At 24.0% G+C, this 24,012-nt stretch overlaps 1 protein-coding gene across 1 annotated transcript in view; it reads right to left on the reverse strand.

Annotated features, from left to right (window-relative positions):
* Window positions 1–5,811: 5,811 nt before the first annotated feature.
* Window positions 5,812–24,012, reverse strand: part of LOC120423524 (relaxin receptor 2-like) — a 92,921-nt gene continuing 74,720 nt past the window's right edge. Inside the window, exons 19-20 of the mRNA XM_039587374.2 lie at window positions 22,954–23,014; window positions 5,812–5,951 (exon numbers count right to left, since the gene is read on the reverse strand). Coding sequence (XP_039443308.1) covers window positions 5,910–5,951; window positions 22,954–23,014 — 103 coding nt within the window. The 3' untranslated portion in view covers window positions 5,812–5,909. The remainder of the gene's footprint in view (window positions 5,952–22,953; window positions 23,015–24,012) is intronic.

The raw sequence follows: 24,012 nt of genomic DNA on the forward strand, positions 1-24,012 counted from the left end.
AGGCAGTTTAGTTGGCGCTTTAAAAACTTTCTTTATTTTTGTTTCTTGATATATCGATGCCTCTGTGCCAGGGATGCCATATCGTTTTTTAAAATGTCTGTTAAAAATTCTGTTTATGTCTGTGGTGCATATGTCTAAAAATCAAATACATCTATTTATAGTCATGGAAATCCATCAGAAATTGCGTTTTTAAGCATTTCAAGACTAACAAAATAAGTTTCTGTTGATATTTTTACAAAATATTAATTTAATGAAGCTTTTAAAAAGACTGTGCGCCCCAAAAAATGTCTGGCACAAGCTCAAATGTCTGTGAAACAAATCTGTGTATCTGGCATCCTTGCTCTGTGCTCTCTTGTACTAAGCTTGCTGGTTTTCCTTCCTAGCTAGCATAATAAAGCACAGAGGTATCGATACGCGTGACAGAATCCCTGGAATCAAAAGATCAATCTGCAATGTATCTTAGACGAATTTGTAGGCTTTTTCTCAGCTTTTTGGGAAAAAAAACATATTTTCAGAATTTCAAACTTGATTTTTTCATCAAAATCGAACTTAAAGTGGTTTTTTTAAAAAAACAGATAATTTTCTTGGAGTGTAGCTTTTTTCAGAAAATTCGTTTTTAAGATACAGATTTTCAAACTTTTGTATGGAAACTTGTATGTGCAAACCAATTATGCAATGTAGCCTCTTTGGCCAGAAGGAAAACAACGACCAAATTTTATTCAAATCAGATAATACCAATTAATTTTATTCCTGGCATTTGCGGTTAGGCAATTTGCAAAAAAAAAATCTTTTATCATAAGCAAATTACAGTCCTTGTTTCAAACAATAATTAGACAGCTTTTTTATTTTTTGTCAAATTCTTCACCAAAAAAAAAAATTTGCTTTTAAGTTGATCCAGGTTTTTTAATCAGATAATGTGGTCAATGGCTTGTTTTTAATAAGAAATCTTATGCCAATACAGTCCAGACCCGATTACCAGAAGCCTAGATAATCCGAAGTTTCGTTTACCCGAAGTTCGATTATCTGAAGGTTTGCATGGGACTTTGGATAATCGAATCTCGAAAAATTTTTTTTTCAAATGTTTATTTTATTTTATTGCTTTTAATTTCAAATTTCAAATCTACGACCCCATTTAGTCAGGTTTGAATAGTTAATTGCCTATAAAATTTGAAAATACCTTTTTGATATCCTCACCGCCATTTTGACCGCCATCTTAGATTCAATTTTTTAATTCATTTTGGCGTAGTTTATTATTTAAGAGCGAGTTCACGAGCAAAGCATACCCATCCCGCATCGACCTCACCAATCTGTCTGACATTTTTCAGGGTGTTTGTACATATAAAAGTTAAAAAATATCTTCGAATAACATTTATTGAAAATCAAGTTCGTTTCCAAGGATACTTGATGTCGCCAGCAAAAGAAAGCTTCTTAATATTTTTAACTTTGAATTTCTAAAGGGTTAAAATGGATGAAAATAAACATTTTTTTTGCATGTTTCTATTTTGAAATTGACTCAGGAACACGAATATGATAAAATTGTCACCGGAAAATTTGTTCTAAGGGGTCCCCGAGCAAAATTTACAACCAGAAAAATCACTAAAAGAAAAAGTATCTATTTAATATGTTAAACTGCCTTACCCAAAGCGTTCTCAGTCTCAGATGGTAGTCCCAGATTTCCCCTACAAGCTGTTGATTCGAGTTGATATTTTGGTGGAACACATTTTTGTTTGAGTTTGAAAATTGTGTTATTTTTTCACTTAAATGTCAATAACTCCCTTTAGATTTAACCAATTGGGATGCTTTTCCCTGCATTTTGTAGCATTTTTTAAGCCCTTTCAGATGCATTTTGAATTTTGAAATCAAATTGAACTTTGCCAAAGTTACAGCATTTTTAAGATTTTTGACGTTGTTGAACCTTCAAATATGTGTCCCGATTTGCCCCACTTCCCGTTGACCTAGGAAACGGAATCGACGTAACACCTTATAATGTGGCCCTCTTAAACCTTGCGGTTTCGTCAACGGATCCACAGGCGTTTATCGTTCTTTTTGCGACAAGACTCCGCCTTCCGGGTCTCCTAAGTGTGAAGGTATGGCACGGGGAGAGGGCACCGAATACCTATATTTACACTTAGAATTTTTTGCGTCCGCCTCGGGATTCGAACCGGCGACCTCTGGATTGTGAGTCCAGTGCGCGGTCCGATTGATCCACATATGCAGACCGTTGACCTAGAGTGCTCATATTTTGGCCAGATGCTAGTTTTATATGTACAAACAACCCCTGAAAATTTCAGGCAGATTGGTGAGCTCCAAACGGCGTCCCATTCAAAGGGGTATGCCCTGTTCGTGGACTCGCCCTTAAACTCAATAATCAAAAATAAGACAACAAAAAATTGTTTATTTTTGTGATTCAAATATTCGAAGATTTGATAACCCAAAGAAATATTTTTCAAAAACTTTCAAATAATCACAACATTTTATGAAATCCCGATTAATACTCTTTGAATGGGACTTTAAGTCAAACGTCCATATGTTTAGTAAATTCACCGTTTAACCTCTCGGAAGTCACGTGGTTTGTTTTTTTTTCTGTAATTTCATAATGGAATTGAAGAAAACATTTTTGGGATTAAATTATGTGAGTACACAGATAAAAAAATCATGGTAATATTACATCTGGGAAGGGGTATATCTTTTATGTCAGAAAAAATGTGTAATTTTACCTCTGAAAATGTGTTACCACTTTTCTGTTGTAATGTCGCATTTTCAGTGTAAATTGAGGTAAAATTACATCATAAAAGAGGTAATATTCAACCTTCCAACCAACCTTTTTGGCAAAATTCCAAGAAATTCTGGTATTTCAAAACCACGTTGGCGTTACAAAAGAGCAAGTTTTTCGGAAAGGCACTTCAGTACCTTTGAGTTAGAAAGTCCCAAAGTGTACCAATTTGATTTAAAATAAATCATATTCAGATAATGGATTCCAAAGCACTTTTGGACGTAGACACGTTTTGCCTTCCTCACTTTACTGAGGAAAGTCTATAAAATCACTCGAAAAACGAACTTTTTAGTTAGACCTCCTAGACCTACCTTCATTTGTACATATTAGGATGTAACAAAAATGACTTTTTGGCGGGCATTCAAGGGTTTGTTCCGGTGGGCATACTAAGCCCAAATCCAAAATATGAGCTTGATTGGACGTAACAGGAGCTGGCGCTCCGCCCTTCAATTTTAAATGGGATTTAACCCGTAAAAAAAGATTTTTTCAAAAATGACAATTTTTGAGGCATTTTGGCCACTGAAGCGTTTATTTTCAACATCATTAGCGTGTAGGCCGGATCCTTGCGCATCTTTTGGTATATATAACATTGAAATTTGGAGCACCCTGGAGCTCGGTACAGGCCTTCAATGTTTGGCATTTTTTCGAAATATCGGTCCCGGCAAAAAAGATATGCGTCGCGCCTCGCGACGCCCTAGACGCCATTGGCTGTATGTAGACATGTGTACCAAATCAATGTCACTGGAATATCTTGTCACAGGCTCAACCGATTTTTGCCGGAATGGTTTTAATCGATCCGTCTTAACGTCCCCTAAGTTGCTATTTAAATTCATGCAGTTTTATCATGTATTTAAAAAGTTATGTTAAAAAAACTGTTTCATATTAAAAGGGTGCTTTTTCATAAAACCCTCACATGTTATATATTTTTTGAAAGCATATGAGAAGACCTTTCTTGTGGATTAAGAATTTTCAAGATCTGACTTACCTATCTAAAATTACAAGCAGTTTAAAAAATTGTCTGAATTTACATAACCTCAAATGGTCCCGCCACGAAAAAAGCCTTGTAGAGGGATGCCATTTTCCTGAAAGGCGGTGTCTGTATAATCTTGACAAAAAGTCTGTAGGAAGTCTGTTTTTTTACTCGTCAGTTATTTTTATAATGACCTCTTAGGTGCTGCGATCACGTTAGGGGAGATCCATAAACCATGTGGACACTTTAGGGGATTGTAATCACTCTATAAATGAGAGGAAGGCACCAACCACCTAAAGGTGGATAAAGTTACTTTTTTTTTTTAAATTCTGCATTATGCATAAAAAATTGTACTACAAAACAGTCGTTTTGCAATAATTTGTTCTTAAAATATCTTAGGGGAACAGCATCTAATTATATCGTGCCTCTAATGTTGCCATATCAGCACTTTGACATTCAATTACAGCTCATTAAAAGCGTTTTTAACTGAAATCGAGTGATAAATAGCTCAATAGGAAGTGAGCAAGCAAGTTTCTATCAACAGTTTAAATTGCGAAAATCAGCAAATTTGATGGAGTTAGGAGCGAGTGCTTAATGTGCCAAACATACGAGAATTTCCACTATTTTTTTTTTTTTTTTTTTTGGTTGAGACCACTGCGATCATGACTTTGATCTATTGCGGTATACCCATTTTATTATCGCAAACTTCAAGATGGATGGTAACGTGTCCCATTTTGGGTAGCGATCATTGGCTGACGTTGCGGTATGCCCCATTCAGGTATGATTTCTAAAATGAAATCAACCACCTTAGGGGGGTTTTCTTGCCAGATCTCTTTAGGGCTTAAAATAGGCCTGTTAAGAATTTCCCCTAGTTCTGTCTTTAACCGTTTCAAACTGATTCTATCGAGTTGAAAAAATAATTATCCACGTAGGATTGCAAAATACATTTTAATTTTTTTTAGTTGATTTCTTGTCTAATTGCATTAAAATTTCAAAGGAAACGATAAATACCTTGAAAAAATATTTGTAGCGGCCCAAATTGTAGTTGTAATTGGATTTTTCAATATAAGTTCTCCTGTATTAAATTTTTTGTTCTCTGAAATAAAACCTTGCTGGACTATAGTTAATTTTTAATTCAAATTTTATTATTTCGATGTACCTAGATATTCGAAGAAACAGAAAAATCCTTAAATGTATTTAAACAAAATTACAAATGAATTTATTGAACCCAGAAGTGAAATTTAGGGAACCGAATCGTTAAAGATAAAAATTGTAATTGACAAGGTATTTATTAAAATTTCAATATATTTACAAAAAATACAATAACACAATACTTTAAATAGAATACCAAATGCAATTCCTATCACAAGACTCAATCGTCCTTTGTAAATCCATTACGAGCTAAACAAATCCAACAAGCTTCCCCCAGCATCCTCCATTGGTCCACACACCCACACACACCATTCGCGGAACGAACCCGGTGTCAACCTGTCACTTCGTATACCACGTCAATTAATTCTCCTGTCCGCACATCACTCTTCCACGAAGCCCGCAACCGGTGATGTCCTTCTTGAAGGTTACATAAATACATCTCCCAATCTGGCACAATCACGTTGTCCCCCAGTCCTGACACCTAATTCGTCCTAATCAATTAGCATCACTCTCCAACAACGGAGGTCCTTTTCACAGCTCGAACCGTCCCAAGCTGCTTCTGCTCCGGGTGCTACGGACACTGTCCTTCTTGAGCAACACCTGGTGGTAGGAGCACTCGCCGTTGCCCGTGGCCACCGTTCTCAGGGTGACCATCTCGAGCGCGCCTCCAGCAGTGGTCGCCGCCCCACCTTGGTCACCTCCTCCTCCTCCCCCAACCATGGTCAGCGTCGAGCTGGTCAGCACGGTCATCGAGGTCGGAGACGAGGGTGATTCCGGCGGAGACTGGCCGTAGTGGATGCCCTTGCGGAGCTGCAGCTGAGACGGCGGTTGGGCGAGAAGGTTTTGGTTTTGATGCTGTTGCTGTAGGTGGGTGAGATTCTGCGTGGGAAGAAAGCAGTGACGGTGGTTCCGATGGTCGTCCGGATTGGCGGCCACGCCAAAGCCGCCGATGGGGCGCCGGTGCCGCGAATGGGACGACACCGTGTGCCGCCGGCCAACCTCCGCCGACGTTCGCTATTTGAACTCGTACACCTTGGTGTTGGTCGAGAAGCGGTCCTGTTGAAAAGAGAAAATTGGAAGCGTTGATTTTGACAATAAACAAGTAAAAACTAAAAACTAAAAACTAAAAACTAAAAACTAAAAACTAAAAACTAAAAACTAAAAACTAAAAACTAAAAACTAAAAACTAAAAACTAAAAACTAAAAACTAAAAACTAAAAACTAAAAACTAAAAACTAAAAACTAAAAACTAAAAACTAAAAACTAAAAACTAAAAACTAAAAACTAAAAACTAAAAACTAAAAACTAAAAACTAAAAACTAAAAACTAAAAACTAAAAACTAAAAACTAAAAACTAAAAACTAAAAACTAAAAACTAAAAACTAAAAACTAAAAACTAAAAACTCAAAACTAAAAACTAAAAACTAAAAACTAAAAACTAAAAACTAAAAACTAAAAACTAAAAACTAAAAACTTAAAACTAAAAACTAAAAACTAAAAACTTAAAACTAAAAACTAAAAACTAAAAACTAAAAACTAAAAACTAAAAACTAAAAACTTAAAACTAAAAACTTAAAACTAAAAACTAAAAACTAAAAACTAAAAACTAAAAACTAAAAACTAAAAACTAAAAACTAAAAACTAAAAACTAAAAACTAAAAACTAAAAACTAAAAACTAAAAACTAAAAACTAAAAACTAAAAACTAAAAACTAAAAACTAAAAACTAAAAACTAAAAACTAAAAACTAAAAACTAAAAACTAAAAACTAAAAACTAAAAACTAAAAACTAAAAACTAAAAACTAAAAACTAAAAACTAAAAACTAAAAACTAAAAACTAAAACTAAAACTAAAAACTAAAAACTAAAAACTAAAAACTAAAAACTAAAAACTAAAAACTAAAAACTAAAAACTAAAAACTAAAAACTAAAAACTAAAAACTAAAAACTAAAAACTAAAAACTAAAAACTAAAAACTAAAAACTAAAAACTAAAAACTAAAAACTAAAAACTAAAAACTAAAAACTAAAAACTAAAAACTAAAAACTAAAAACTAAAAACTAAAAACTAAAAACTAAAACTAAAAACTAAAAACTAAAAACTAAAAACTAAAAACTAAAAACTAAAAACTAAAAACTAAAAACTAAAAACTAAAAACTAAAAACTAAAAACTAAAAACTAAAAACTAAAAACTAAAAACTAAAAACTAAAAACTAAAACTAAAAACTAAAAACTAAAAACTTAAAACTAAAAACTAAAAACTAAAAACTAAAAACTAAAAACTAAAAACTAAAAACTTAAAACTAAAAACTTAAAACTAAAAACTAAAAACTAAAAACTAAAAACTAAAAACTAAAAACTAAAAACTAAAAACTAAAAACTAAAAACTAAAAACTAAAAACTAAAAACTAAAAACTAAAAACTAAAAACTAAAAACTAAAAACTAAAAACTAAAAACTAAAAACTAAAAACTAAAAACTAAAAACTAAAAACTAAAAACTAAAAACTAAAAACTAAAAACTAAAAACTAAAAACTAAAAACTAAAACTAAAAACTAAAAACTAAAAACTAAAAACTAAAAACTAAAAACTAAAAACTAAAAACTAAAAACTAAAAACTAAAAACTAAAAACTAAAAACTAAAAACTAAAAACTAAAAACTAAAAACTAAAAACTAAAAACTAAAAACTAAAAACTAAAAACTAAAAACTTAAAACTAAAAACTAAAAACTAAAAACTAAAAACTAAAAACTAAAAACTAAAAACTAAAAACTAAAAACTAAAAACTAAAAACTAAAAACTAAAAACTAAAAACTAAAAACTAAAAACTAAAAACTAAAAACTAAAAACTAAAAACTAAAAACTAAACACTAAAAACTAAAAACTAAAAACTAAAAACTAAAAACTAAAAACTAAAAACTAAAAACTAAAAACTAAAAACTAAAAACTAAAAACTAAAACTAAAAACTAAAAACTAAAAACTAAAAACTAAAAACTAAAAACTAAAAACTAAAAACTAAAAACTAAAAACTAAAAACTAAAAACTAAAAACTAAAAACTAAAAACTAAAAACTAAAAACTAAAAACTAAAAAACTAAAAACTAAAAACTAAAAACTAAAAACTAAAAACTAAAAACTAAAAACTAAAAACTAAAAACTAAAAACTAAAAACTAAAAACTAAAAACTAAAAACTAAAAACTAAAACTAAAAACTAAAAACTAAAAACTAAAAACTAAAAACTAAAAACTAAAAACTAAAAACTAAAAACTAAAAACTAAAAACTAAAAACTAAAAACTAAATACTAAAAACTAAAAACTAAAAACTAAAAACTAAAAACTAAAAACTAAAAACTAAAAACTAAAAACTAAAAACTAAAAACTAAAAACTAAAAACTAAAAACTAAAACTAAAAACTAAAAACTAAAAACTAAAAACTAAAAACTAAAAACTAAAAACTAAAAACTAAAAACTAAAAACTAAAAACTAAAAACTAAAAACTAAAAACTAAAACTAAAACTAAAAACTAAAAACTAAAAACTAAAAACTAAAAACTAAAAACTAAAAACTAAAAACTAAAAACTAAAAACTAAAAACTAAAAACTAAAAACTAAAAACTAAAAACTAAAAACTAAAAACTAAAAACTAAAAACTAAAAACTAAAAAACTAAAAACTAAAAACTAAAAACTAAAAACTAAAAACTAAAAACTAAAAACTAAAAACTAAAAACTAAAAACTAAAAACTAAAAACTAAAAACTAAAAACTAAAAACTAAAAACTAAAAACTAAAAACTAAAAACTAAAACTAAAAACTAAAAACTAAAAACTAAAAACTAAAAACTAAAAACTAAAAACTAAAAACTAAAAACTAAACTAAAAACTAAAAACTAAAAACTAAAAACTAAAAACTAAAAACTAAAAACTAAAAACTAAAAACTAAAAACTAAAAACTAAAAACTAAAAACTAAAAACTAAAAACTAAAAACTAAAAACTAAAAACTAAAAACTAAAAACTAAAAACTAAAAACTAAAAACTAAAAACTAAAAACTAAAAACTAAAAACTAAAAACTAAAAACTAAAAACTAAAACTAAAAACTAAAAACTAAAAACTAAAAACTAAAAACTAAAAACTAAAAACTAAAAACTAAAAACTAAAAACTAAAAACTAAAACTAAAAACTAAAAACTAAAAACTAAAAACTAAAAACTAAAAACTAAAAACTAAAAACTAAAAACTAAAAACTAAAAACTAAAAACTAAAAACTAAAAACTAAAAACTAAAAACTAAAAACTAAAAACTAAAAACTAAAACTAAAAACTAAAAACTAAAAACTAAAACTAAAAACTAAAAACTAAAAACTAAAAACTAAAAACTAAAACTAAAAACTAAAAACTAAAAACTAAAAACTAAAAACTAAAAACTAAAAACTAAAAACTAAAAACTAAAAACTAAAAACTAAAAACTAAAAACTAAAAACTAAAAACTAAAAACTAAAAACTAAAAACTAAAAACTAAAAACTAAAAACTAAAAACTAAAAACTAAAAACTAAAAACTAAAAACTAAAAAACTAAAAACTAAAAACTAAAAACTAAAAACTAAAAACTAAAAACTAAAAACTAAAAACTAAAAACTAAAAACTAAAAACTAAAAACTAAAAACTAAAAACTAAAAACTAAAAACTAAAAACTAAAAACTAAAAACTAAAAACTAAAAACTAAAAACTAAAAACTAAAAACTAAAAACTAAAAACTAAAAACTAAAAACTAAAAACTAAAAACTAAAAACTAAAAACTAAAAACTAAAAACTAAAAACTAAAAACTAAAAACTAAAAACTAAAAACTAAAAACTAAAAACTAAAAACTAAAAACTAAAAACTAAAAACTAAAAACTAAAAACTAAAAACTAAAAACTAAAAACTAAAAACTAAAAACTAAAAACTAAAAACTAAAAACTAAAAACTAAAAACTAAAACTAAAAACTAAAAACTAAAAACTAAAAACTAAAAACTAAAAACTAAAAACTAAAAACTAAAAACTAAAAACTAAAAACTAAAAACTAAAAACTAAAAACTAAAAACTAAAAACTAAAAACTAAAAAACTAAAAACTAAAAACTAAAAACTAAAAACTAAAAACTAAAAACTAAAAACTAAAAACTAAAAACTAAAAACTAAAAACTAAAAACTAAAAACTAAAAACTAAAAACTAAAAACTAAAAACTAAAAACTAAAAACTAAAAACTAAAACTAAAACTAAAAACTAAAAACTAAAAACTAAAAACTAAAAACTAAAAACTAAAAACTAAAAACTAAAAACTAAAAACTAAAAACTAAAAACTAAAAACTAAAAACTAAAAACTAAAAACTAAAAACTAAAAACTAAAAACTAAAAACTAAAAACTAAAAACTAAAAACTAAAAACTAAAAACTAAAAACTAAAAACTAAAAACTAAAAACTAAAAACTAAAAACTAAAAACTAAAAACTAAAAACTAAAAACTAAAAACTAAAAACTAAAAACTAAAAACTAAAAACTAAAAACTAAAAACTAAAAACTAAAAACTAAAAACTAAAACTAAAAACTAAAAACTAAAAACTAAAAACTAAAAACTAAAAACTAAAAACTAAAAACTAAAAACTAAAAACTAAAAACTAAAAACTAAAAAACTAAAAACTAAAAACTAAAAACTAAAAACTAAAAACTAAAAACTAAAAACTAAAAACTAAAAACTAAAAACTAAAAACTAAAAACTAAAAACTAAAAACTAAAAACTAAAAACTAAAAACTAAAAACTAAAAAACTAAAAACTAAAAACTAAAAACTAAAAACTAAAAACTAAAAACTAAAAACTAAAAACTAAAACTAAAACTAAAAACTAAAAACTAAAAACTAAAAACTAAAAACTAAAAACTAAAAACTAAAAACTAAAAACTAAAAACTAAAAACTAAAAACTAAAAACTAAAAACTAAAAACTAAAAACTAAAAACTAAAAACTAAAAACTTAAAACTAAAAACTAAAAACTAAAAACTAAAAACTAAAAACTAAAAACTAAAAACTAAAAACTAAAAAACTAAAAACTAAAAACTAAAAACTAAAAACTAAAAACTAAAAACTAAAAACTAAAAACTAAAAACTAAAAACTAAAAACTAAAAACTAAAAACTAAAAACTAAAAACTAAAAACTAAAAACTAAAAACTAAAAACTAAAAACTAAAAACTAAAAACTAAAAACTAAAAACTAAAAACTAAAAACTAAAAACTAAAAACTAAAAACTAAAAACTAAAAACTAAAAACTAAAAACTAAAAACTAAAAACTAAAACTAAAAACTAAAAACTAAAAACTAAAAACTAAAAACTAAAAACTAAAAACTAAAAACTAAAAACTAAAAAACTAAAAACTAAAAACTAAAAACTAAAAACTAAAAACTAAAAACTAAAAACTAAAAACTAAAAACTAAAAACTAAAAACTAAAACTAAAAACTAAAAACTAAAAACTAAAAACTAAAAACTAAAAACTAAAAACTAAAAACTAAAAACTAAAAACTAAAAACTAAAAACTAAAAACTAAAAACTAAAAACTAAAAACTAAAAACTAAAAACTAAAAACTAAAAACTAAAAACTAAAAACTAAAAACTAAAAACTAAAAACTAAAAACTAAAAACTAAAAACTAAAAACTAAAAACTAAAAACTAAAAACTAAAACTAAAAACTAAAAACTAAAACTAAAAACTAAAAACTAAAAACTAAAAACTAAAAACTAAAAACTAAAAACTAAAAACTAAAACTAAAACTAAAAACTAAAAACTAAAAACTAAAAACTAAAACTAAAAACTAAAAACTAAAAACTAAAAACTAAAAAACTAAAAACTAAAAACTAAAAACTAAAAACTAAAAACTAAAAACTAAAAACTAAAACTAAAACTAAAAACTAAAAACTAAAAACTAAAAACTAAAAACTAAAAACTAAAAACTAAAAACTAAAAACTAAAAACTAAAAACTAAAAACTAAAAACTAAAAACTAAAAACTAAAAACTAAAAACTAAAACTAAAACTAAAAACTAAAAACTAAAAACTAAAAACTAAAAACTAAAAACTAAAAACTAAAAACTAAAAACTAAAAACTAAAAACTAAAACTAAAAACTAAAAACTAAAAACTAAAAACTAAAAACTAAAAACTAAAAACTAAAACTAAAAACTAAAAACTAAAAAATAAAAACTAAAAACTAAAAACTAAAAACTAAAAACTAAAAACTAAAAACTAAAAACTAAAAACTAAAAACTAAAAACTAAAAACTAAAAACTAAAAACTAAAAACTAAAAACTAAAAACTAAAAACTAAAAACTAAAAACTAAAAACTAAAAACTAAAAACTAAAAACTAAAAACTAAAAACTAAAAACTAAAAACTAAAAACTAAAAACTAAAAACTAAAAACTAAAAACTAAAAACTAAAAACTAAAAACTAAAAACTAAAAACTAAAAACTAAAAACTAAAAACTAAAAACTAAAAACTAAAAACTAAAAACTAAAAACTAAAAACTAAAAACTAAAAACTAAAAACTAAAAACTAAAAACTAAAAACTAAAAACTAAAAACTAAAAACTAAAAACTAAAAACTAAAAACTAAAAACTAAAAACTAAAAACTAAAAACTAAAAACTAAAAACTAAAAACTAAAAACTAAAAACTAAAAACTAAAAACTAAAAACTTAAAACTAAAAACTAAAAACTAAAAACTAAAACTAAAAACTAAAAACTAAAAACTTAAAACTAAAAACTAAAAACTAAAAACTAAAAACTAAAACTAAAAACTAAAAACTAAAAACTAAAAACTAAAAACTAAAAACTAAAAACTAAAAACTAAAAACTAAAAACTAAAAACTAAAAACTAAAAACTAAAAACTAAAAACTAAAAACTAAAAACTAAAAACTAAAAACTAAAAACTAAAAACTAAAAACTAAAAACTAAAAACTAAAAACTAAAAACTAAAAACTAAAAACTAAAAACTAAAAACTAAAAACTAAAAAACTAAAAACTAAAAACTAAAAACTAAAAACTAAAAACTAAAAACTAAAAACTAAAAACTAAAAACTAAAAACTAAAAACTAAAAACTAAAAACTAAAAACTAAAAACTAAAAACTAAAAACTAAAAACTAAAAACTAAAAACTAAAAACTAAAACTAAAAACTAAAACTAAAAACTAAAAACTAAAAACTAAAAACTAAAAACTAAAAACTAAAAACTAAAAACTAAAAACTAAAAACTAAAAACTAAAAACTAAAAACTAAAAACTAAAAACTAAAAACTAAAAACTAAAAACTAAAAACTAAAAACTAAAAACTTAAAACTAAAAACTAAAAACTAAAAACTAAAAACTAAAAACTAAAAACTAAAAACTTAAAACTAAAAACTAAAAACTAAAAACTAAAAACTAAAAACTAAAAACTAAAAACTAAAAACTAAAAACTAAAAACTAAAAACTAAAAACTAAAAACTAAAAACTAAAAACTAAAAACTAAAAACTAAAAACTAAAAACTAAAAACTAAAAACTAAAAACTAAAAACTAAAAACTAAAAACTAAAAACTAAAAACTAAAAACTAAAAACTAAAAACTAAAAACTAAAAACTAAAAACTAAAAACTAAAAACTAAAAACTAAAAACTAAAAACTAAAAACTAAAAACTAAAAACTAAAAACTAAAAAACTAAAAACTAAAAACTAAAAACTAAAAACTAAAAACTAAAAACTAAAAACTAAAAACTAAAAACTAAAAACTAAAAACTAAAAACTAAAAACTAAAAACTAAAAACTAAAAACTAAAAACTAAAAACTAAAAACTAAAAACTAAAAACTAAAAACTAAAAACTAAAAACTAAAAACTAAAAACTAAAAACTAAAAACTAAAAACTAAAAACTAAAAACTAAAAACTAAAAACTAAAAACTAAAAACTAAAAACTAAAAACTAAAAACTAAAAACTAAAAACTAAAAACTAAAAACTAAAAAACTAAAAACTAAAAACTAAAAACTAAAAACTAAAAACTAAAAACTAAAAACTAAAAACTAAAAACTAAAAACTAAAAACTAAAAACTAAAAACTAAAAACTAAAAACTAAAAACTAAAAACTAAAAACTAAAAACTAAAAACTAAAAACTAAAAACTAAAAACTTAAAACTAAAAACTAAAAACTAAAAACTTAAAACTAAAAACTAAAAACTAAAAACTAAAAACTAAAAACTAAAAACTAAAAACTTAAAACTAAAAACTTAAAACTAAAAACTAAAAACTAAAAACTAAAAACTAAAAACTAAAAACTAAAAACTAAAAACTAAAAACTAAAAACTAAAAACTAAAAACTAAAAACTAAAAACTAAAAACTAAAAACTAAAAACTAAAAACTAAAAACTAAAAACTAAAAACTAAAAACTAAAAACTAAAAACTAAAAACTAAAACTAAAAACTAAAAACTAAAAACTAAAAACTAAAAACTAAAAACTAAAAACTAAAAACTAAAAACTAAAAACTAAAAACTAAAAACTAAAAACTAAAAACTAAAAACTAAAAACTAAAAACTAAAAACTAAAAACTAAAAACTAAAACTAAAAACTAAAAACTAAAAACTAAAAACTAAAAACTAAAAACTAAAAACTAAAACTAAAAACTAAAAACTAAAAACTAAAAACTAAAAACTAAAAACTAAAAACTAAAAACTAAAAACTAAAAACTAAAAACTAAAAACTAAAAACTAAAAACTAAAAACTAAAAACTAAAAACTAAAAACTAAAAACTAAAAACTAAAAACTAAAAACTAAAAACTAAAAACTTAAAACTAAAAACTAAAAACTAAAAACTAAAAACTAAAAACTTAAAACTAAAAACTAAAAACTAAAAACTAAAAACTAAAAACTAAAAACTAAAAACTAAAAACTAAAAACTAAAAACTAAAAACTAAAAACTAAAAACTAAAAACTAAAAACTAAAAACTAAAAACTAAAAACTAAAAACTAAAAACTAAAAACTAAAAACTAAAAACTAAAAACTAAAAACTAAAAACTAAAAACTAAAAACTAAAAACTAAAAACTAAAAACTAAAAACTAAAAACTAAAAACTAAAAACTAAAAACTAAAAACTAAAAACTAAAAACTAAAAACTAAAAACTAAAAACTAAAAACTAAAAACTAAAAACTAAAAACTAAAAACTAAAAACTAAAAACTAAAAACTAAAAACTAAAAACTAAAAACTAAAAACTAAAAACTAAAAACTAAAAACTAAAAACTAAAAACTAAAAACTAAAAACTAAAAACTAAAAACTAAAAACTAAAAACTAAAAACTAAAAACTAAAAACTAAAAACTAAAAACTAAAAACTAAAAACTAAAAACTAAAAACTAAAAACTAAAAACTAAAAACTAAAAACTAAAAACTAAAAACTAAAAACTAAAAACTAAAAACTAAAACTAAAAACTAAAAACTAAAAACTAAAAACTAAAAACTAAAAACTAAAAACTAAAAACTAAAAACTAAAAACTAAAAACTAAAAACTAAAAACTAAAAACTAAAAACTAAAAACTAAAAACTAAAAACTAAAAACTAAAAACTAAAAACTAAAAACTAACAAATAAAATCACAAAAATCACAAAAATCACAAAAATCACAAAAATCACAAAAATCACAAAAACTACAAAAACTACAAAAATCACTAAAATTACTAAAATTACAAAAATCACTAAAATTACTAAAATTACTAAAATTACTAAAATCACAAAAATCACAAAAATAAAAATAAAAATCAAAAAAATCACAAAATGTCAAAAAAATTACAAAAATCACAATATGTCAAAAAAATCCCAAAAATAGCAAAAAACCCAAAAATAACAAAAAAAAAACTTTTCTTAATCTTAAAATAATCATTAAAAATTACGAAAAATCATTAAAGAATCATGAACGCTCTTGAAAAATAATAATACTTATAAAAATTCATAAAAATTTATAAAAATTCATAAAAATTTATAAAAATTCATGAAAATTCATAAAAATTCATAAAAATTCATAAAAATTCATGAAAATTCATAAAAATTCATAACAATTCATTTTTTTTTGGAAATTCATAAAAATTCTTTAAAATTAAAAAAAATCATACAAAAATTATTTAAGAGGCAGTATTTGTAGATCCTGCTCGGTTTGTTCTAGAGGTCGTATCGAGGTGCTCCGATTTGGATGAAACTTTCAGGGTTTGTTTGTCTATACATGAGGTGAACTCCTGTCAAATATGAGCCCTCTACGACAAAGGGAAGTGGGGTAAAACGGGCATTGAAGTTTGAGGTCCAAAACACATGAAAAATCATAAAATTGCTCGCATTTCCGTAAAACTTCATCAATTCCAACTCTCTTAGATGAATTCGAAAGGTCTTTTGAAGCCCTTCAAAATGTGCTATAGACATCCAGGATTGGTTTAACTTTTTCTCATAGCTTTTGCAAATTACTGTTAAAAATTGATTTTTTTAAAACCTTAATAACTTTTGGCAACAGCCTCCAACACCCATACTCCCATAGGTCAAAAGTTAGGGAATTTCATGGACTATAAGCCTACGGTATTAACTTTTTGGCCAATCGCAGTTTTTCTCATAGTTTTACGATTTTTCTAGAACAAACATTTTACAACGTTAGTTTTTGCCCTGTAGGCCAAGAAGACGGCACTTTTTGGTCTCAATTTTGTCATATTCGGAATCCTCGGTCAATTTCACGTAAGTTAAAAGTATTAGAGTTGTAATTTTGATTTAAAAAATAATTTAAAAAAACATTTTTGAAAAAAGAAATAGATCTTATTTACCCTATGATCAATACGTCAAATGCTGTATCAAGTAGGCGAAAACTTGTTTTACCCCTAATCCGACAAAATTCTAAATAATATTTTAATTAATTCTAAATGGCATTTTTTCCAATAAAATTCAAAATTCCAACACCTCAATCTAATGTAAAATTTTCTGAGAATTCCGAATATGACAAAATTGAGACCAAAAAGTGCCACTATGGAGGCCTACAGGGCAAAAACTAACGTTGTAAAATGTTTGTTCTAGAAAAATCGTAAAACTATGAGAAAAACTGCGATTGGCCAAAAAGTTAATACCCAAGGGTTTCCAGCAAGGCCTCAGACTGGCAAGTAATTAATAATTACTTTGATTTTTAGCTGGTAATTAGGTAATTCTTTAATTACTTAGTAATTCATGGTAATTAGAGTAATTTAAAGTAATTAATTGGTAATTAAAGTAATTTTTGAGTAATTAAAGTAATAGATTTTTTTCAAATTGTACTTCTTCATCGAAACTATTTACTTTTTATATATAATCTATTATAACAGTATTTTATTAATTTCAAATAAGAGTTAAACACAAATATTAAAAAAGACTGGTTCTGTATTTAGAAGGCATTATTCACCATAGTTCTGTCCTAAAACTCTCCTAAAATTTATTTTTATCATGTTGTTTATCGAAGCTGATTAACAACAAATGGCAACGCCATGATATATTACCCAGTGAAAAATGTTTTGTGCATCCAAAATTTATTCATTTTTATTAAGTTATTATAAAAATAAAAATATGTTTTTTTTTTTTTGCCATTGCTTCATTAGAATTGATTAATTTTTTATGCTTTTCCTTCTAATAGGCAGTCAAAATTATTTGATGTTTATGTGGATCAAATATTTAAAACCAAAATGTACTTAATTATCATTGATAGAAACAAAGTTTTCAAGTGATAACCATTTAAAATTGAATAAAAATAAAAATATGTTTTTATATTTTTTTCATAATCTGCAGAAATTGACAGTCTGTAATATCTCTCTATTAAGAGCTAAGCTATTTTCCCGACAAATTTCTTAATATTTTTGAGACAAATGTTTCAATGTAAAAAAATTAACTCAGTGAAATTAAAATCGACTAATATTCCGATTCAGAAATTAAATCCAATGTAAATGTCACATTTCACATTATCCGTATTTTCAGTAACGGATTTTTTAAATTTGCTTGAGAAAAATAACCATACAAAGTAATGTCAAACCAATGTTTGAAAAACATTTTAAAACTTAACGTTATTTTGATGAATTTCACAATTTTCATGAAAAGCTGCTGCAAATATTTGTCAAAGTTTATGTTTGGTTCGAAAAATCAAGGGGCCTTTTTTCAAACAACTTTCATATTTTGATGGCATTCGGCTTGCAATAAACTGAAAATTATTTTAAATTATTAATTAATTAAAAACGTAAAACAGTACAGTATTTTTTTGCTTTTATGACAAACACGACTTCAAAAACGTAAGTCAACTTAAATAATCTTCTTTTGCAATTGATTGATAAGGGTTCAGATGATTGAAACGTGAAACATAAAAGAATTTCGAATCAGATAATGAACAGGTTAAATTGGCAATAATACAAACATTAATGTTCATATCAATTGAGCTGCTAATTTTTTACCTGAAAATGGTATAAATAAATACTTATGTCAATTTTATAATAAAATAAAACAATTCCAAATTTCAAACCAATTAACTCGCTGTAGGATATTATGTAAACATCACCCAAAGTTTCAGCGCCCTCTAGTGGGGGGCTTTTTTTGACGTTCGATCGCCTATAGCTATTTTCAATTCAATTCAATTCATTTTTATTTGTTGTACTTAACATAATACAATTTGCTTAACTAATTACAAAATGCAGAGTTTTGGAGATACTTACAGCTACAAAATAATTCAGATACAATCATTGTATGTAGAGGGTGACGATTCTCGAGATTTTCAATTTCCCGGGAATCGAGAGTTGTATTTTGCTATTTCCCGGGAATTCCCGGGACCCGGGAGTTTTTTTTAAACTATGCAATAGTGCCAATAATTTAACAGAAATGTAATAAATTTGTTCAGTAACATGTTATGTTATAAACTAATTCAGTTACAATTAATTCAAACTTATTCAATGAAACGTTAATTTAAGTAGCCTCGTTTTATAGTTCACAGTTCTACATTTTGATATATTTTTCTGAATTCTGAAGCTTTTTGCATGAACTTGTTATAAGATTTTTAAAAATTTAAAATTAGCTAATATATAATTTCCCAGTATCTTTATTTTTGCAATTTTATAAATAACGACTCAAAACAACAATTTAAAATTGTTTTTCCTTCTTGGGCCAACTGTAAATATTAAATGAAGAAATATTAACAGTTATCCGGAAAACCAGAATTTTAACAATTGGCGGACCTAAACATTACAAAGAGATGCAGAGTTATTTTTGCAAAATGTTATTAAATATTGAGGTTGATGCTAAACCCAATACTACTATTGACATCAAAAAGGAAATTACCTTGATACAGTGAAATTAACTTACTTAGAATTAAAAAAAAAACAAAATTATAAGGTTTGCTATGCTCGAGAGATGATATAGAAAATGAACTTATTTTAAAAATGCTTTTCCTTCTTAGAAATAATAAACTGAAATAATATTTTAAAAAAAAACTTTCATTTCTGTGGTGTACCTGCAAAGTATGCTTCAATGTAACTTTTGTTTACACTTAATTATAGTTATAAGAATTTTTTGACAAGTTAAAATTAACACTTTCTAAATAAGAAGATTATAAAAGCATTGGTTTATTCGAACTTAAATATCGATCATTGAACACTTAATGTTCTGGACAATTTCGATTTTTTCAAATGGTTTTCTGATTAGTTTATATAATTTGGCTTTCATATTAATGAGAATAAAATTTCCCGGGAGTCTCGACCAAATTTCCCGGGAATCGAGAGGTCCAAAAATGATCGATTTCCCGGGAATTTTGTCCCGGGAATTCCCGCTCGTCACGCTCTAATTGTATGAAATAAGTTCAGTACATTTTAATCGATTAAGCGAGAGCAGAAAAAACTGTTTAAAACAACTGCTACTTTTGCTAGGGAAGAAGAAGAAGGATAGGAAGCTTATATCACAGAAAATGTTTTCAGTTTTTTACTGTAGGCTTAGACTTGAACACGGTGTATGAGCTTGAACCTATGCAGGGCATAGGTACTTCCCCATCAGCTCTTGCAGCGCGAAGAACTGCTCCAGCTTGTTTCGGCAAGTGTTGAGTCGCGTAAACATTATAGCTATTTTCAATTAAAATTATACGCGAAATTCACAATATTCAGACTGGTACAAAAAAAAAATAGGATAATTTTTGAAATAATTTAGTTTAGAACCGTAGAAAAGAATACTTGAATTTAAATTAAATGTATTTTATCGTAGTGAAAAGTAATCAAGTAATTTATGTAATTAATCATTTTGGACCAGTAATTTGAGTAATTAATTGGCAGACTGGCAAGTAATAAACGCTTCTGGAAACCCTTGTTAATACCGTAGGCTTATAGTCCATGAAATTCCCTAACTTTTGACCTATGGGAGTATGGGTGTTGGAGGCTGTTGCCAAAAGTTATTAAGATTTTAAAAAAATCCATTTTCAACAGTAATTTGCAAAAGCTATGAGAAAAAGTTAAACCAATCCTGGATGTCTATACCACATTTTGAAGGGCTTCAAAAGACCTTTCGAATGCATTTAAGAGAGTTGGAATTGATGAAGTTTTACGGAAATGCGAGCAATTTTATGATTTTTCATGCTTTTTGGACCTCAAACTTCAATGCCCGTTTTATCCCACTTCCCTTTGTCGTAGAGGGCTCATATTTGGCATGAGTTCACCTCATGTATTCATTAAAATTCATTAAAATTCATTAAAATTCATTAAAATTAATTAAAATTCATTAAATTTCATAAAAAATCATAAAAATTTAATTAAAATTCATAAAAATTTAATTAAAATTCATTAAAATTCATAAAAATTCATTAAAATTCATAATAATTCATAATAATTCATAAAAATTCATAAAAATTCATAAAAATTCATAAAAATTCATAAAAATTCATAAAAATTCATTAAAATTCATTAAAATTCATTAAAATTCATTAAAATTCATAAAAATTCATAAAAATTCGTAGAAATTCATAAAAATTCATAAAAATTAATAAAAAGCCATAAAAATTCATAAAAAATCATGAAAATTCATTAAAATTCATTAAAATTTATAAAAATTCATAAAAATTCATCAAAATTCATAAAAAATCATAAAAATTCATAAAAATTAAAAAAAATCATAAAAATTCATAAAAATCCATAAAAATTCATAAAAATTCATAAAAATTCATATAAATTCATATAAATTCATAAAAATTCATAAAAATTCATAAAAATTCATAAAAATTCATAAAAATTCATAAAAATTCATAAAAAATCATAAAAAATCATAAAAATTCATAAAAATTCATAAAAATTCATAAAAAATCATAAAAATTCATAAAAACTCATAAAAATTCATAAAAATTCATAAAAATTCATTAAAATTCATAAAAATTCATAAAAATTCATTAAAATTCATAAAAATTCATTAAAATTCATTAAAATTCATTAAAATTTATAAAAAATCATAAAAAAATCATAAAAAAATCATAAAAAAATTCATAAAAATTCATACACATTCATAACAATTCATTTTTTTTTTTTTGGAAATTCATAAAAATTCTTTAAAATTCAAAAAAATCATAAAAAATTATTTAAATTCATTAAAATTCATTAAAATTCATCAAAATTCATTAAATTTCATAAAAAATCATAAAAATTCATTAAAATTCATTAAAGTTCATTAGAATACATAAAAATTCTTTAAATTCATAATAATTCATAAAAATTCATAAAAATTCATAAAAATTCAAAAAAATTCATAAAAATTCATAAAAATTCATTAAAAATTCATAGAAATTCATTAAAATTCGTAAAAATTCATAAAAAATTCATAAAAATTCATGAAAATTCAAAAAAATTCATGAAAATTCATAAAAATTCATAAAAATTAACAAAAATTCCTTAAAATTCATAAAAATTTATAAAAATTCATGAAAATTCATTAAAATTCATAAAAAAACATAAAAACTCATAAAAATTCATAAAAATTCATAAAAATTAAAAAAAAATAATAAAAAATCATAAAAATTCATACAAATTCATAAAAATTCATAAAAATTCATAAAAATTCATTAAAATTCATTAAAATTCATAAAAATTGATAAAATATTCATAAAAATTCATAAAAATTCATAAAAATTCATAACAATTCATTTTTTTTTGGAAATTTATAGAAATTCTTTAAAATTCAAAAAAAACATAAAAAATTATTCAAATTTATTCAAATTCATTAAAATTCATTAAAATTCATTAAAATTCATTTAAATTCATTAAAATTCATTAAATTTCATTAAAATTCATTAAAATTCATTAAAATTCATTAAAATTCATTAAAATTCATTAAAATTCATTAAAATTTACTAAAATTCATAATAATTCATAAAAATTCATAAAAAATCATTAAAAAAATCATAAAAATTCATAAAAATTCATTAAAATTCATTAAAATTCATTAAAATTCATAAAAATTCATAAAAAAAATCATAAAAATTCATTGAAATTCATAATAATTCATAGAAATTCATGAAAATTCATAAAATTTAATAAAAATTCATAAAAATTCATAAAAATTCATGTAAATTCATTAAAATTCATAAAAAATCATAAAAATTCATTAAAATTTAAAAAAAATCATAAAAAATCATAAAAATACATAAAAATTATTAAATATTCATAAAAAATTATAAAAATTCATAAAAAATTATAAAAATTCATAAAAAATTATAAAAATTAATAAAAAATTATAAAAAATCATAAAAAATCATGAAAATTCATTAACATTAATTCAAAAATCATTTTAAAAAAACGTTAAACAGCGAACAAGGATAACGATGTTTAGTGTTCTCTTATACAATAATTGAGAAACCGAAATACTAAGTGGGAACTTCACATTCGATCAAGATTCAAGGTAGACCCAAAACATCCAACTTTGATGAACTTGACATAAACTTTTCCGCCACATCATATCACAAAGAAAAAAAAATGTTTCAAAATTTCAATCACCCGAGAGCGAACGAAACAATTACTCACCCTTCTCTGGGGAATCCGCCGGCTGCCTCCGTTGCTGGACGTAAATTGGGCGAGACTGTTTCTGGATGGGGCCGACCAAAGGTTGGGTTCAGGATCAAATGCAAAGAAAATTAAAGAGAAAAACACACGAAACATGAAAAATGGCTTGCTGGGTGGTTGGAGTGGAAAAAACAAAACTTTTGCGACCAGGTTTTCTATCGGGCAAAACAATGCGAAACAAGGAAAAATAACAAATTACGGAAGGACGCAGGATCCTGACGGGCTGGGAAATTAATAGCATTTCCATTTTTTTGGTTGGGGGCTACGGTGCGAGCAGGTTTTTGTAATTAATTGAGGATTAAAATCATCCACTTTTTTCTTTGCAGAAATCATGGTAATTGTGTAAACATGATATTTGGAGTAACCAACAGAATTCGAAATTCTAAATATTATTTTGTTCAGTTTTTGCAAAATACAGCAAACATTATCGATCCTAACAAAGCCCTCAACAAATTTAACCTACTTTTTCTACCCATAAACCTTAAGGCTATCGTCAACGCTGATTAAACTTTACTCATTAATCTGCGTTCAGATCGGTCCTAACATAATGCTACAAGCAAAAAAAGTTTTCCTCTTCAAAACTGACCTCTTTTCGGAAGTTCATGAACTTCCGTAATTTTAACTTTCACTAGTGAAAATATAATGGAACGGAGCGGAAGCTTTTCCACCGGTTATAAGAAAGGCATTTGTTAACTTACTCTTTTTCGGTCGATTACTTTAACCTCGCTGGAAGGCGAAATCTCCTTCCCTGTACAGCACAAAGGATCGCCTTTCATTACTTATCGTAGAACTAAGGCCATTCACAATAACTTGAGGTCTAACTTGCATTAATTAATGAAAACTAAACTCAGCAGACTTTAGACAACTTTAAGGAAGCATTGCTAAATTTGCTCAAAAAAGCAGTATATTTCTCTGAATTTATTTTAATTCTATGACTGATTATTTTTTGCTGTTTTAAATTTTTAAACTTCAAAACAGGAATAAGTTGTCTGATAAAACGCAAACTTTATTGACACACAT

The sequence above is a fragment of the Culex pipiens genome, chromosome 3, assembly GCF_016801865.2.
Source record: "Culex pipiens pallens isolate TS chromosome 3, TS_CPP_V2, whole genome shotgun sequence".
In the NCBI taxonomy this organism is placed as follows: domain Eukaryota; kingdom Metazoa; phylum Arthropoda; class Insecta; order Diptera; family Culicidae; genus Culex; species Culex pipiens.